The sequence below is a fragment of the Condylura cristata genome, unplaced genomic scaffold (genome assembly GCF_000260355.1).
Source record: "Condylura cristata isolate star-nosed mole 26May11 unplaced genomic scaffold, ConCri1.0 scaffold00017, whole genome shotgun sequence".
Taxonomy (NCBI): domain Eukaryota; kingdom Metazoa; phylum Chordata; class Mammalia; order Eulipotyphla; family Talpidae; genus Condylura; species Condylura cristata.
In genome coordinates this window covers 28,655,153-28,670,991 of record NW_004567118.1, presented here as the reverse complement: position 1 = coordinate 28,670,991, position 15,839 = coordinate 28,655,153, and the positions used below count along the sequence as shown (strand labels likewise).

The 15,839-nt window shown below is 50.2% G+C and overlaps 1 protein-coding gene and 7 non-coding genes across 9 annotated transcripts; 4 read left to right on the top strand and 4 right to left on the bottom strand.

Annotated features, from left to right (window-relative positions):
* The first annotated feature begins 235 nt into the window (after positions 1 to 235).
* Positions 236 to 308, top strand: TRNAK-UUU. Its single transcript has one exon. It is a non-coding gene; the product is annotated as a tRNA-Lys (tRNA).
* Positions 309 to 860: 552 nt separating this feature from the next.
* TRNAQ-CUG lies at positions 861 to 932 on the top strand. The gene has a single exon. It is a non-coding gene; the product is annotated as a tRNA-Gln (tRNA).
* A 410-nt stretch (positions 933 to 1,342) lies between these two features.
* On the bottom strand, positions 1,343 to 1,424 carry TRNAL-UAG. The gene has a single exon. It is a non-coding gene; the product is annotated as a tRNA-Leu (tRNA).
* Positions 1,425 to 1,594: 170 nt separating this feature from the next.
* HES7 (hes family bHLH transcription factor 7) lies at positions 1,595 to 5,030 on the bottom strand. Of its 2 annotated transcripts, none has more exons than XM_004684622.1 (4): positions 4,987 to 5,030; positions 3,987 to 4,082; positions 3,345 to 3,432; positions 1,595 to 3,032 (listed from the first exon to the last, which is right to left on the bottom strand). In XM_004684622.1, the coding sequence occupies exons 1-4, from the start codon at positions 5,026 to 5,028 to the stop codon at positions 2,581 to 2,583; spliced, it is 678 nt and encodes a 225-aa protein (XP_004684679.1). In that variant the 5' UTR covers positions 5,029 to 5,030; the 3' UTR covers positions 1,595 to 2,580. The 2 variants fall into 2 exon arrangements, with proteins under 2 accessions (XP_004684679.1, XP_004684680.1); XM_004684623.1 differs by having other exon boundaries at positions 2,581 to 3,047; positions 4,987 to 5,028.
* TRNAR-UCU lies at positions 1,933 to 2,019 on the top strand. Its single transcript is given in 2 exon segments — positions 1,933 to 1,969; positions 1,984 to 2,019. It is a non-coding gene; the product is annotated as a tRNA-Arg (tRNA).
* Positions 5,031 to 6,674: 1,644 nt separating the features above from the next.
* On the top strand, positions 6,675 to 6,745 carry TRNAG-GCC. The gene has a single exon. It is a non-coding gene; the product is annotated as a tRNA-Gly (tRNA).
* Positions 6,746 to 14,696: 7,951 nt separating this feature from the next.
* Positions 14,697 to 14,778, bottom strand: TRNAS-CGA. The gene has a single exon. It is a non-coding gene; the product is annotated as a tRNA-Ser (tRNA).
* A 385-nt stretch (positions 14,779 to 15,163) lies between these two features.
* Positions 15,164 to 15,237, bottom strand: TRNAT-AGU. The gene has a single exon. It is a non-coding gene; the product is annotated as a tRNA-Thr (tRNA).
* Between the last annotated feature and the right edge of the window lie 602 nt (positions 15,238 to 15,839).

Genomic DNA, 15,839 nt, shown 5'->3' with positions numbered 1-15,839 from the left:
GCGACTGTCGCCGGCATCGCACAGTCAACTACTTTCGCGGCGCTAAAGCCTTAGCGTCCAAGCCGCGGTGGGGTCTCTACCAGAGAGAGGTCGCCGAATGTGCTATCAGCTGCTACCTAGCAGTTAACACCTGGTCTTAGCAGGAGTCGGCTGCACACAGACTTAACAACTCCTTCAGGCGGAGTAGTCGTCAGTTGAAAACTCTTATAGATAGTAGGCGAGAGTTTCACTACGGGCCCGGATAGCTCAGTCGGTAGAGCATCAGACTTTTAATCTGAGGGTCCAGGGTTCAAGTCCCTGTTCGGGCGGTTAAGGTTTTGCCTTCCCATTGGGTGACTTTTTAGTTCAATTATTATTATAAATATCCTTCGGAACAAAACAAAGAACAAAGGGTGATAGAAACGCTGTACAGCTCAACGCCGAAAGGAATTACCATTAAGTGCTCCAGTCAGTTAATTTCCACACGGGACTACGAATAGCGATGGAAGCAAAGATATTTTAGAGCAGTACTTAATGGGAGCCACCTATGCGAATTTAAGTTTTCTAGTAACCCCGTGAGAAAACAGTGAAAAAAAAAGACTTCATTTTAATAATATTTTATTTAACTTAATATATCGGGAGCCTTAACATGTAATCAATATTTTAAAATTATTACTGAATGTTTATATTTTTTCCTTTTTTCATACTCTCTTCTAAGTACCGGGTGTATTTTATACCTACAGAACATTTCAATTCATGTCTCAGATGAGTGATAGAAGCATCCATCCTATCCGACAACGGCTTTTATTTTATCTTCTGCGAATGACAATACAGGAAGCTTAGTGTTACATACACTTTCGTGAAGCATACTGTAGAAAGTGGGTTCCATGGTGTAATGGTTAGCACTCTGGACTCTGAATCCAGCGATCCGAGTTCAAATCTCGGTGGAACCTTTATGATTTTTCACTTTCTATTCATTATCAATAATATTCTATTAACCTTACTTAGTAACTTCATATAAAAAAAATTCTCTAATGAGCTAGTTCACCTGGAATTAAAGGCAAGTGGGAATCTACTGCCTCATCTTTTCAGACTGGGTAATTATAGCAGTTAGGAGCACCTACAGTTAAGTCACTTAAATAGGTAAGTTGCCATTATTCTGAGATAAGACTATTTTAGGACATTGCTGAAGAGGTTGCTTGGGTAATGTGCATCAGATAGTTGCAGACCTCTATTGTACGGGATACTAGAGAGAGAAGACGGGGGCGAACCCGCTGCCAGCGGTCCTCATAAAATTTAGGGATACCCCAGAGAATTCAAGGTATTGATTGGAGGCGCAGGGGTGAGGAGAAAAACTCAGGTTTGGCAGCGGTGGGATTCGAACCCACGCCTCCGGAGAGACTGGAGCCTAAATCCAGCGCCTTAGACCGCTCGGCCACGCTACCTGCGCGAGAGAAAACCTTTCCCGTAGTCCTCCTAAGAGTCTAGAAGGAACAACTACAGTGGAAATTGTCATATTCGATTATTTGATGTCCTTTGAATAACATCGGGATTCTGGTTCATGGAGCACTAGGTGGCAAAACAGACAGACCAGAAAAAACACATCCAAACAGAGATTTACAGCACTTTATTTTGAGGGGTGGGGCCACATCTGGGAGTGGATACGCCTAGGCTGGAAGCATCCCCCAAGCGGGCAGCCAGAGCTCTGTACTTGCTCGTTCGCTCGCTAATATTCGGTTCTCGCTAATATTTCTCTGCCTGTTTCTTCCACCCATGCGCTCCAGCACTCCTAAGTGGCTCCTGTTCTTTGAGCCCTCTGCCTTTCTCGGTGGAGGCCTCTTGAGATCCAAACCACGCGCTTTTCGCACACCCCGCCCAATCCTCTCCCTTGTCCCCTCCCGCCCTTTCCCTTGCTAGTACCCGTAAGCAGTGAGAAGCCGCCGCCCGCCAGGTGGCTCTGTGGCGCAATGGATAGCGCATTGGACTTCTAGTGACGAAAAAGCGATTCAAAGGTTGTGGGTTCGAATCCCACCAGAGTCGGTTTTATTTCAAATCTTTTTCTTTCCTTTCTTTTTATCTGACTTTTAATTAAAGGCTCCCATCCCTCTCCCCCCTACCCTAGCTTAGTGTATTCCACCTGGTTTCAGTTCCAAACTCAATCTCCGTTCTGCTCTCTTCTTTACTTACCTGTTTGCCCCGGGACGTGGGCCATGGAGCGCAGGACTGGGGACAGGAGACAGAAGGGAAGGGAACTTGGGCGTGGACGCCGAGATAAAGGCAGGCCCCTGGCTCGGGGACACACGGGGATTTAATAACCACTTTATTCCATGCACTAGGGACTCGGGAGGGGACTGAGACTGGGCTGGGGGCAGAGAGGGTACAATCCTAGACGCAAGTCGGGAGGGAAAAGGGACAGGAACCAGGGAAATATATATTTATATAGATACTCTAATATAGACCACATCTCACCCGCGCGCTGTGCCTGCGCGCCCCGCCGCCCTCCCCAACACCTTCTAGCCCCGAAGCCCGGGTCCCTCTGCTGCCCTCGGGCTGGAGTCTCTACCCCAACCCCAGCCCCCACCCCCACTCCCCCCACAAAGCTCAGGGCCAAGGTCTCCAGAAAGCGGGCGGCGGAGGCGGCGGGGCCTTGGGAGCCCCGTCTTGTCTGTGAGGCGGCGGCGGCGGCGGCAGCAGTCCGGTGAGGGGCGCCGGAGCGCCGGGATCCCCGGCGCTGGGGGAACAGGGGGACGGGGACCACGCGCAGCGCGGGCTAAGGGGGCCCTGGTGCACTGGGGGGCGCTGGTGCAGCGCGGGGCCTGGCGCTGGGGCGGCGGGGTCCAGCGGTGGGCGCGGCGCTTGGGGCCTCGGATCTACCGGTTCCGGCCGAGGCGGCTTGGGGCGCAGATAGCCGTGCAGCGCGGAGAAGAGCTGGGCGCGGGCGGCCGGGCTGGCGTCGTGCGCGAAGGCCGCCAGGCGAAGCAGGCATTCGCGGAAGCCGGACAAGTAGCAGCTGGCGAGCGCCTCGGCGTCATGGGCTGGGGACCGGGGGACCCCTGGAGCCGCGGCCGGCGGGAGGACAGGCGGACAGGGCAAGGGCCCAGCGCGGGTGAGGGAAAGGGCGGGGCGCGGAGATACCGAGGCCGGACCGGCGCACAGACAGAGACAGGCAGCCAGATGGACCGACAGAGGGAGAAAATGAGGGAGACACAGAGACAGACACGCGCGGGTGTTATTAACCTCGCTTCGGAGCGGTGTCTGCCACTCCCCAAGCCCACCGTCCACCACAGGGTCCTCCCCGCCTGCCCCAGTCCCAGCCTCCTTGAGTCCCCCCTCCCTCCCTCCGCTGCCCCACCCCCGCGCTGTACCCGGGGGCTCCACCCGGCTTCGCTCCCTCAAGTAGCCCACGGCGAACTCCAGTATCTCTGCTTTCTCCAGCTTCGGGTTCCGGAGGTTCTACAGATGGGAGGGGAGGGCGCAGAGACAGAAAGGGGTGGGGAGAGAGGGGGAAAGTGGCAGGGGGAAGAAAGGAGGGGGAATACGGGAGCTGGGGGTGCCCCCGATCGCGTTTGCGCGCTGCTCACAGAGCGCGCGACCGTACGTGGAGTGGAGACGACTAAGAATGATCCTGAGACTAAACTGTTCGACCCACACTGTGAGGAGGGGATTGGAAACATCAAACCCAGGGAAATTAACCGCCCTTGATGCGGAGAGGAGAGGAAGGGTGTGGGAGAAGGGAGGGGAAACTTACGCACCCAAAGGCAGAAACTGACTGACCCTGGGGGTGAAATTTACAGAACCGGGTGTGAAACTTACAGACCCGAGGGGTGGCGAAGAAGATCGCGTTCTGAGAGCAAGAGGGGGTCTGTTAAGGGACTCCAAGGGCGGGACTCGGGTCAGGAGGCCTTGGGGCCAGGGTCACCGATGCAGCGTTAAGTCCCCACCCCAGTAGGAAGCCCTAGGACTTGAGGACCGTTGCTTGACGGTCCCAGGCTGGCAGAAGGACTGACCTGGTCCCGGGTCCGCTCCAGCAGCAGCAGCCTCAGCTCTTCCAGGCTGCGGTTGATGCGGTCCCGGCGCCGCTTCTCCACAAGCGGCTTCAGCATCTGCGACCAGCAGCAAAGGGAGAGCGGGCCGACCCGACCGAGACTCAGCGCGGCGGCGCGGGCGTCCGAATCCCGTGTCTGGGATAGCCCCATCTCCACCCCTTCCCCAGACCCAGGAGAGCCTAGGGCCCGACCCATTCGATCCCTCTCCGCTCCCCCTCCCGACACCCCTAGAGTTAATTTCTGAGGCTCGCCTCCTCTGTCTCCTGGGTCTTCTTGCATTGTCTCTCTCAGTCTTGTCCTCCCTCCTCCCCTCTCTGTGTCTCTCCTCTTTTTCTCTCTACGTCTCCGTCTCGTGCAGTCTCTCTCTGTCTCAGTGGAGAACTTTGAGAACCCTCTTTGCGCCCAAACACGTGGGCCGAACGGTGCCGGGCTCAGAGTTGGCGGCCCTGAGTACAGAAAGGGAAATACCCTGCGCGACCGCGCCTTGTCTTCTGCTTCTAAACAGTCCATGCGCCCACCCTTTCCCACTGGTTCTAAAATCCTCCGCCGGTTCTCCAGCTTCTGGAACCAACACCCTCAGGGCCTTCTCCACAGGGTCAGCCGGCGTGGAGTTGAGTGCCTGTCCTATCCGCTTTGTGTTTCTGCTCTCCACCCTTAGCTCTGTGCTCTTTTTGCTTATTTTATTATTTGCTTATTGTATTCAAACTTATGACCCCCCTCCCACTTCTCCCAGGCTGCAAGGTGACAAATCCCATCACCCGAACCCCAGAATTCTCACTCTTCCGACCCTGTTCCCTCTTTATATTTTGCAGCTTACTTCCCAGTTCCTGGTTCCTGGGTCCCCCGGCACCTCTCCCCCTGCTAGTTCAGCCTGTCCAGCTTTTTCCCTGACCCATGGTCTCCGGGAGCCGGTCCTCTGACTGCACCAGGGACCTCTCCTCCCTCCCCTCCCACCTCTCACCTTGGGGCCGTCCCTATTCTCGGCTCGATCCCGGGTGACCATCTCTCCTCCGTGGTGTGGACCGAACCCCTGATCGCCTTGCGCCTTATATCCCGCAGGCTCCGGGGTAGGGGGGGACAGGATGGGGGTCCCGCCCCCTTCAACACCAGGATCCCGCCTCGCGCTGACCTGGGCACGAGGCTCCCGGAAAGGGGAGGAGTACAAGGATTTGAGAAGGAGTGGAACTGCCCAGGGAGTGTGGGAAATGAGGGGTGAATGCTGCTTTCGGCTGGTTTAAGTACCATAAGGTTGTATAACGGGGCGGGACCCAACTGAAAGGAGGTGGTTATTAGGCGGAGAAGGATTTCCAGGGATTTGGAGAGAGAAGTTCTCAGCAGTGACGTTCAGTTTCCCGAGAACTTTCTCTCCAAGCTCTGGTTATCCACTAACTTGAAGTAAAATTAGCACTCCGTGGTCCCTAGGAAGAATCTTAAGATTTTTTTTTTTTAATGCACTTCTTACTTGGGATAGGGGGAGTCCTGGGTGTTCCGGGAGGATACGTCTAAGTCATGGGGGGCTCTGCTGGGATGCAGAGGAAAAGTTCTGTTCTGAGTCAGTTGTGTTCAATTCCTCCATCACCTGGGGCTCTGGTTGTGCGCGCTTGGGCATTGGTCTGCGCTTGGATCGTTCCTACTGAGGCCCCAGCTTATGCCCTCGGGATTTAGTGAAAAAGACATTGCGTTATCAAGTAGCTATACAGAATCAGGTTGGGGTCACTCTGAGAGATGGTTGGACTGGGGCTGGAGGGAGCGGGGGAGCTCAAAAAGCATCGTTAAGAGCTGGCGAGATCTTTCCACTTGGAGGTATTTGATTCAAAACTAATGATAGGAAAGTCGGGCTTATGACTAGCAGGATACCTGAAACATGTGTGTTATCTTTGCTTGTTCCTGGGAACCTCTCGTGACTGTAGGGGAGCAGGAAATAAGCAGTTATCTTAAAGGGACAAGAAAGAGATATAGAAAACAACGGGGTTTAACACCCACCTCAAATCGAGAGCATGACCCTCCGCCGAAGGGAACACTCGGAGACTTCAGGACAAAGTGTCTGGGAAAATAGTCATATATTTAACGGGACAGCCAGATGCCATGGGGGAAAGGATTGCAAACCTAGTTGGATTATAGCTGCGAAGTCAAAGACGGATGGGAATTGCTCCAAGCCCTGCCAGTACCCCTCCACGCCTTGTTTTTAGGTTGTTTTGTTTTTTGTTTTTTTCCACAGAGCCTGCCTTGACAAAGCCCGAAGGAACACAGACCGTAGGAAGGGCGCATCCATTTGGGATCAAGCCCCAGGCACATCCCACCTCCCCCTACCTGAACCAAATGGGAACACAGATGTGTGGCTCCAGCGGTCCCCGCCGCCCCCCTCCTTGGGAACCTGGGCTCGGGTTGAGTTTTTCTCACCTGCACGCGAGGCTCGGGGCCCCGGGCTGTTCGCACCCGGGTGTGGGACCGCCCCTGGCCATATGGGGCGACTTTATGGCCTGGTGGCCGGATCCCAGAGGGCGGAAGGATGAACTGATGCTCCACCCAAGTGGACTACTAGGGGCTACTCATTCGCTGAACCAGTGGCATAAATCATCTGCCTGACGTGACCACAGCGCTTCAACCTCTTATATGGTAGGTAGAGCGAGCAAGGTGCACCTACTACTTGCATTGGTGGTTCAGTGGTAGAATTCTCGCCTGCCACGCGGGAGGCCCGGGTTCGATTCCCGGCCAATGCAAAGCTGAGCTTTTTTTTTCCCCAAAATGGAATTTTTAATACTTAATAATTGCCTTAGAAACATCTTGTTTAACAATTCTAACAAACGTTAATATTTAACATTTTTACTCTATCGCAGTTTCAGGCTTTGGATCGAGACCCGGATTCTTTATGGCCTTACTCATCCTCCCAGCCTCAGCCTGCCCTCCCACACCCTCTATAACCCTCACCCCCACCCTACCCCCATCCCCGCCCACCACCCCTCACCTCAGCAGGCGTGACCCTGAGAAAGGATGAGGCGCTGGGATCCCTACCCCGGGGGTTCTCTTAGCCTCAGTGGGGGAGGAGAGTGGCCTTCCGGCGCTACACGCTCTAAACAGCCTGCTCCTCTTTGCATTTCTCTCCCTCTCTTCTTTTCTGTTCTCTCTTAAACACCCCTTTATCTAAGTTCGCGAGTTATTTCTGCGTCTGTTAAAAGTGTCTTTATATCTTTCACAGCCTTCCAGGTCTCTAGCAACTACTGCCCTGAGTCTTTCGCCGTCTCCCTGCATCTCTAGCCCGGGTGTCTCCAGCCTCTCGGTCTCCCTCTGCGTCTGCGCTTGGGTCTCTGCGCGCCTCTGGATCTCAGCGATCTCGTCTCTGAGTCTCTGGAGCCTCTGCGCTCCCACGCTCCAACCATCATTCCCTGGGAAGCTGGCTCACACCTCCAGGTTTCTGCCACCTCCCGCCCACCCTCTCCCGGTCGCTTTGATCCCGCACGCGTCGGCCGGCGGGCGGGCGCACCAGCCAGCTGCCGCGCGGCCACTTGTGAGCGGGGGCGGCCCCGGGCTCCCCTACTCGCTGCACGGATTTTCCGCTGTCTTCCGGCGTGCTGGGCCTCCCTCCGCGCGGCTCCTCCCTGCCCTGCCCAAGCCCTTCCTCCGGGAAGTCTCCTGGTGCTGCCCTGCCTCAGGCGCTCTAGGTCTTTTTCTCTCGTCCCTGAATTGTGTCAGCGACAGCGCTTTTCTCAGCTCTAAGCTGTGACTGTGGCACCCAGAAGGACGTTTACAAGTCATCTGTGTGTCCTGCGTAGCAGCGCTGTTTTCATTCACTCCACCGTCATTTGTGGAGTTGCTCCTGTGTGCCCAGTATTATCAGGCACTGGAAACACATTGGGTCTGGGCTCGCCTGAAACTTACTTTTTATTGCGGGGGAGGAGCGGGAGGGAGGAAAGATAGAAAATCACTAAGAAAAAAGAAAGTAACGTAAGTTCGGGTGTTTATAAAGCTGTGGGGAAAGAAAACATGTAGACATGGCAATGACTCAGAAAGAAGTGCTTCTTTACTTTGAGTGGGCAGAGACAGGCTCTATGAGAAAGGGATATTTGGGCTCCCGAGAGTAATCCAAAAGCACAGCAGGTGGAAGGGAGAGGCTTGTCGGGTGGGAGCGCCTTGGTCTCTTGCTGGAGATTTGGAGCATGGCAGAGATAAGAAGGCAGGACTCATCACATAAGGAAAGGAGTCTAGATAGAATTTCCTCTATGTGTAATAGTGTAATAGGAAGCTAGTTGAGAGTTTTAATCAGAAAACTATAGTTCCTGACTTATGTTTTAAAAGATCACTTTGGTTGCTGTGAGGGAGAACTGAAGCAGGGGCATCCTTTGGCTTCCAGAGTAACCTTTTAAGCAGTACATGATAGTGACTTGTACCAAGGCCTTGACAGTGGAGTGAAAGTGAACCAGTCAAATCTAGGTTTTTGGTTTAAGTAGAGTAGGTGGTAGTGCCTTTTAGTGAGATGGGAAACAGAGAGGGGATCCGGAAAAGTCTGGTGAAAGAGATCAGCATTATTATTTTAGTTAGCTTAGTTTCCCTTCCCTTAGATATCTAAGGGGAGACTTCAGGTAGGCCAGAGGTATATAACTTTGGGGGTCATAGTTAGAGGGTAAGTATGGGGCCAACGGGAGACAGGTAGTTTTGAATACTATGAGCCTGGAACATGCAAGGAGAGTGTGTAGAGACAACAGAAAGGACTGAGCAAGGAGATTTTGGGTGACCTAGCACTTAGAGACAGCGTGAGAAGGACAAAGATGCAAAGGAATCTGGAGTGATCAGCAAAGTAGCAGAAAAATTAGGGGAGTGGAGTGTCCTGGACACTTGAGAAGAGAACAAATGAAGGAGGAAGCAGTAAACTCTAGCTACGCTGCCAGGAGGTCCAGTAAAGAGAAGAGAGAAAGTAATCATCCAGTTTATTACCTTGGATGTCACAGACGACCTGAAGGGAGAGTAACTCCCCCTTTAGGGACTTGCGGGTCGGGGCAAGGGTACACAGCTGTGCAGACAGCAGCCATAGACAAATCAAAACTAGCAGTTTTGTTTTGCTGTGGAAAGAGAGGAGGGTTTCTAAGCCATTTTTAATGCTGATGGGACTAATCACCTGAGGTCTGGAGAGTCTGGCTGTGTGTATGTGTGTGCACAAGTAGCAAGTGAGAGGACAGTAAGCATTAGCTTTAGGTAGCAAAAGTCAGCCCTAGGCCATAGGGAATACTCTTCATCCACACGGGGTGGGGGACCCAGAGTGAGGGTCAGTTGCCACCAGGGAACTGTAAGGCTTTGTCTTCTTTGGTTGTTTCCATTTCCTGGAAGAATGAATCAAGCTCATTACTGGAAGGCAAAGAAAGGAGTCCAGAGAGAGAAAAGATGGTCATTTGAGGAGTGAGAAGGTGTAAAACATTCATTTTGGAGAGAAGAAAAGCTTTCTAGAAGAGTAGAATAGAATTTCTAGGCAGGATAAAACTCTATTTGAGTTAAGTTATGGAATCAGCAATTTCAAGTTCAGAACCTAATTCACCACGGAACTGATGATGTTTATGCCTCAAGACCCTTCATTTACACATGCGCCTGGGAGGTCCCTAGCAACCTCCCACATGGCCATATACCTGTAAAGTTGCAAAAAAATAAGATATTTTAACCACAAGTGTTAAAGGCCACTCACTGTCTTTTTCCATCCGGACTTCCCATCAGTCACCTTTTCCCCTGTAGGCACTTTGGGGATGGGGTGACAGGGAAGGTTAAGTTGGAGAGATGAAGATTTCTTGTTTCTAGGGTTATGTTAATATGCTTTTTGGCTCCTTCCACACACAGTTAAGTTCACCTAGCATAGCCATCCTAGTACTGCAGTGCTTTACTCTTACTGTGAAGGTGCCAAGCTAGAGGGCACACCTGATGTGAATAGGCCGCAGGGCCCTTGTCACTCTAAGTACATGGATGATGGAGGAGAAACAAGATTCAAATAGAGAGACCCAGTAACTAGTCCGTGGAAACTTTACTATGGATGGGCAGACAATTTTATTCATACAAATAAGTTATTTTTCTGGCCCCTGTGGCATTTACCCATTTATCAGCTTTTTAATGTGTAAGTTATTTGAGCTCTTATATTACTTGATTATTTTTTTTTTTGTGCTTGTATTATTTCTTTAAAAGCTTTCCTCACTCCAAGAAAAATAATTATATTGGCTTTAGGCCATGAAACCAGTTGGCAGTGGTTGGGTGATTTTCTCCTGCCTTTGCTCCTGTGCAGAACCCCCTCTCCATCTTTTCTGAGGGTAGCATGCTGCGGGCTCGGTGTGTGCCTGGCACAGCAGTACCTGCAGGGTACTGTCTGCATATCTCCTTGAGGCTGTGCCTGTGAACATGGAATGTAAGGGTGTCTGAGTGTCCACCCTCTTCCTGGGGCCTTCTCAACACAGGGTTTGGGGGAGGGGAGCTCGTGCCCCACACGCGCTGGGCGGCTGGGTAGGCGGCGGGAGGGCGGGGAAGGAACTGACACGGCGGCGCAGCTGGTCGAGTGTCCGAGCTTCCCCTCCCCCGCTGTGGCGTCCCCCCCAAGCCTGGGTTCCAGGGCTCAACTCCTCCCTCTTTGTTCTTCAAAGGGAAGGCTGGTTTCCTAGGAGCCCTGTGGGTCCTGGGTAGGGGTGATCCTGGAGGGGTGGGTCCTGGGAGGTTGGGGGTTGGGAGTAGGAAGAGCAGGACGCCAGGCCAAGGCAAGAATCCGGACAGAAGACTCCATATAACCCAAAATAAAACCGACAATAATCCCTGTCCTAAGGGGCGTACCTTCTTGTGAGAAAAATAATTAAATGAACACTATACAAAATTTATTTGTCAGATGGTGACAAGTGCATGGAGAAAATTGGCGCAAGGAAGGGGGAGTGACAGTGAGAACTGTAATTTCAGATGGTAGCACTAGGGAAGGGCTCATCCAGAGGGTGAAATTTAAGAGGTGAGGGAGCAAGTTACAGGGACTTGGGGGAAGAGCAGCCTCGGCAGGCAGAGTGACTCAACCAGCAGGAAGGCCTCCGGGGGCAGCAAGCCTGGCTTGTCAAAGAAACGGAGGCTGCAAGGGAACAGGGCTGGAGTGGAAGTGAGCAGCCAGGAGTAGGGGAGCCAGATGGAGTGGCACCTTCTAGGGCATTATAAGGACAGTGTAAGGGCTCACTCATTTCTCAGTGAGATGAGAAGCCATTGAAGGACACACCCCTCCCCCAGCTTTTTAATTTTGTTTTGCAGTTGGCACTTCAAATTTTTATATAATTTCAAACTTTCTGAAAAGTTACAAGAAGTTGCAAGGAACTCCTTGAATATCCCTTTCCCAGGTCTATCAATTGCTTCCATTTGTTCCATATGTTTTATTGCTTCTCTCCAAATATACTATAAATATGAAATATTTGTTTCCTGAACCATTTAGGTGTGAAAGGTAAATAACTCCATTGCCTGGAGTTATTCCCTAAGACCAAGGACATCCAGGACACTGTGTAGTTATCGCTAGCAGAATATTAAATTTAATAAAATACCATTTAGTCCCCATTCATATTCAAATTTCCTCAAATGTTGCAGTCTTTTTAGTTCCTTTCCCTAACCAAGGACCACATATTGCATTTAATTATGTCTCTTCAGTCTCATTTTTAAAATTGACTTGTCCGTTGTTTACATATGTCTATATAATATTGAGGGCACATTTTCACACTTTCACTTGTGCATATTTCACTCACCTTCCACCAGTACACCTGTGCCATATTCAGTCTTATTTAATCTGGAAGCATCTTGGACATTGTCTCCAGTTTTGAAGAGTTCAAGAATGTTATTTTATAGCATAATCTTCAACTTGGTTTGTCAGCTTTTTTGCCATGGTTAGTTTCCTTACTTCTTCATTTGGGAACATCACCACACACAGAAGTGATGTGTCCTTCCTAGAGCATGGCATCCAAAGACACATGTCAGTTTGTCCAGACACTGAGATAATGACTCTGATCATGATGTGTAAATGGTGTTTGCCAGTGTAAAGCTATTAATATATCAATAGTAATTAAGACAATTTGTGGGAAGATACTTTAAGATTCTTTACTACTTATACAGTACCAAAAGCTCACCATTAGTTTGGGGGGGGGGGGTTGGATGAAGGGGAGAGGGACAGTAACTTCATTGTAACAGAAAAACCAGGATGTAGTGAGTCTACATGATTAAAACAAAGGGTGGTTATCTTTACAAATGGTGGTGCCTAAACCCAGCTAGGAGCACACAGGTTAACCCCAAAGCCCAGTATCTCCTCTTTCCTTCACCCACCCACCAGTGTAGTTTCCACTGGTGATTTCCAACTCCAGCACTGCCTCTGTATTTATTAACTGGCATTTTACTGTAAAAAGAGCTTTTTATTTGCCCCCCATTTATTTACCCACAATGATATGAACTTTGGATTCTTGTTTCAATGAATGCAGCAAATCATCTATTTACCACTCAAATTGCCCCAGATTTAGCCAATGGAAGCCTCTTTGGCTGCACTTTTAGCTAATGTATCTTTTTGAAAGATACCTAATATCTTATGAACACCTCTTTATTTTCTGGTGCAACAAAATATTCCAAAATCACTTTGTAATTTCCCAGTGCCGACTGACCCTGAAATCAACCATTTCTTCAAGGAAGCTTGATTCATTTTAGTACAGAATGATTTTTTAAAATATTTATTTATGCATACAAGAGCTGGGATACAGGCCAGAGGTGCAGGAGGTGAGAGGATTCACCAAAGACAGAATGGGGAGCAGAACAGGCAGATCTACTGATATACACTGCTGAGGAGAGCAGCAGGTGAGATATGAAAGGTCTGCTGTGCCATATGGGTTAGTTAGCTCCCTGGCTGGCCAGGGGACACTGAATCCTGCCTTTGGGAATGAAACTCAAGACAAGGTAGTAAGAGATGAGACTTCACCCTGTGCCACCAGGGGGGCCCCAATATATATTTTTAAAAGATGAATTTAAAGAGGAACAACAGAAATTGATATTGTTTTAGAAGGACCACCTAATGTATCACTCTGTCCAGTATGTTAAGAATAGATTACAAGACAGCCTCCCTGGTAGTCTAGGAGTTAAGTCTCAGTGCTGTCACTTCTAAAGTCTAAGTTTGATCCCTAGCCAGGGAGCTGACCCACAATGGTACAGCAGACTTCTTCTGTCTCACTTGCTCTTCCCCTCAGCAGTGTATTTTAGTTGATCTGCCTGCTCTGCTCCCCACTCTGTCTCTGGTGAATACTCTTATCTCCTGCACCCCCAGTTTTTGTATGAGAGAGAGAGAGAGACTACAACCGGGGAGTAGTGGTAAAGTAGTGTAATGACAGTCAAAATTTTTACATTTTTAAAATAAGAAGTGGTAACTGGAATTTGAGAGAGACAAGCAGCGTGGATGATTCTAAGGTTTTTAATCAACTTAGTTGAGGAAACAGAATTTCCATTTGCTAACATGGAAAGATTACAGGTAAAGCAGGTTTAGGGGAGATGACCAGGAGTTTGGTTTGGACATTTAGTTTGCGATTCCCTAGACACCCAAATGGAAATTATAAATAGGTAGTAGGGTATATGCATGTGTAATTCGGGAAGAACTCTGAAGATCAAGATGAAAAGTTGGTATGCATTAACATTATTAGTTTATATTTAAAGACATGAGACTGGACATCACCAGTGACATGGATACAGAGAGAAACGAGAAAAGGTTGGAAAACTGAGTTTAGGGAACACTTTAACATTTAGAAATCCAGAAGACAATAAACTAGCAAGAGTTTGTAAAAGAGCAGTTTATGATGTAGAAGGGATATCAGAAGTGTGTGGTGTCCTAGAAGGCAAGCGAGGAGAGTGTTCTGAGAGGGGGGTAATGAGTATTTGTGTCAACTGCTGCTAAACAGTTTTCAATGGGGCCCTCCCTGGAGGCTCAACGGGTCAAGGCTGAGCACATTGAGGCTCTCCGCAGTCGCCTCACTACCAGTTCCAGTTCTATCCCCAGCCAGGGGAATGGCCTACATGGTGTGGCAGACCTCACCTGACCCACCCGCTGCTCCCCTCAACAGTGAACTTCATCGTGTTCTGTTGAGCAGTGTTCTGCTCCCCGCTCTGACTTCTGGTTAATCCTCTCACCATCCCTGCACTCTGGCCTGTACCCCAGTTCTTCATGCATAAATAAATCAATCTTTAAAAAAAAGTTATCAATGGATTTAGTAATGTGATGGCACCTGACTAGAGAGTGTTCCAAGGAGAAGATAGAGTTGGAGGCAGATTCATCTACAGAGGTGATCACACTGTGGTCACATTCAGATAGGTAGATGCGATAATGTGTGTTGGTAGGAAAAATGTCTTCGGAATACCTTACCTTCTCAGTGAAACACTGAGCAAAATAATACAGTCGCCAAACAGCACTGAGGAGTTACCGGAAGTTTGGAGGAGCTATGAATTCAAAATCTACAGTGAACATTATTTTGCAAGACACAGCCTGTGTAGGAGGAAGCCACAAGGGGGCGTTCGCGGTGTGGCCCTGGGTGGCTCAGTTTTGAGGGCCTCAGAATAAATGCACGGTTTCTTACCGAGTGAAGAGCAAACACTAGAAAAACAATTGTCTTCCTTTACGGAATATTGTCTTCCTTTACGGAATATTGTAATACTCATTCCCAAAAGCAACGACGCTGTGAGCAGGATTCGAACCTGCGCGGGGAGACCCCATTGGATTTCGAGTCCAACGCCTTAACCACTCGGCCATCACAGCCGCGTGCGGTCTCGGCCCCACGTAACTATAGCTGCCTATCAACAGGCCTGTTTTTTCCACCACTCAGCGTCGCGTCGCGTCGCGACGTCTTTGCGCGTGCGCCCTCCACTTGGCGGCGCCTAGCCATCACCAGCCAGCCGCGGTAACTTTTCCCGTCTGTTTCCCTGGAGCCACAGCACGACTCCAGGGTCCCAAAAGCTTTGAAAGCAGACATAATGATGTCCACATAACCCTGACTCACTAAGGGGAAACGGGAAACTGGCTCCAAATGCACTAAAAGTGCACGTTACTGGAAGTTCAAACTGGAACCCGGTCCGAAAGCAGGGGGTGGGCGGCGATGAAATGTATTCTTCTCGCAGCAATAAATACGCGCTTCCTACGCTGCAGGCACCGCTGGGATTCGAACCCAGGATCTCCTGTTTACTAGACAGGCGCTTTAACCAGCTAAGCCACGGCGCCGGCAGCAAGCCAATGTGTCTATAGATAGATCACCGTCAGTGAAAGCCAGGAAGTAATAAAAAATGATCCCATGCATGTTCAATTTTTTTTCAACGTTTCTCGCGCTCCTCACGGGTTGTGAGCCTCAACGTTGACACTCAGCATCTCCCTGTCCCACACCTTGGAGGGTCAACTCGACCATGAGTGGAAGCACGATTCCCTGTCCCTTAGCCACTTAGACTGACTACTGAAGGACCCACCCCTTCATGGTGACCAAAAAGCTAAATACCCTCAAATGCTTCAGAGCACCACCGGGTTAGGTGGGATCTCCTCCCCTCTCTTTTTGGCGCTCGTGACCCTGTTGGAACTTGCTTGTCCTTTGACAAATGCCCTTTGAATGGGTGTCCCTTTTCCAAGCACACTAGCTGAGGTAAGGTTAGAGGGTTTGAGCCTGGTGAAAATCAAGCAGGCTCAGCAAGGCCCCTCAGCTGGAAACGGTGCTGGAGAGAACCGGCTTTGTCAAGGGAGGAAACTGACCACTCTCATTGCTATCTTTCTGGAAGTGGGGCCACACCTCCCCACAAAGAACTCCCCCCTTCAAACAACCCCAACCTCTAAACTCC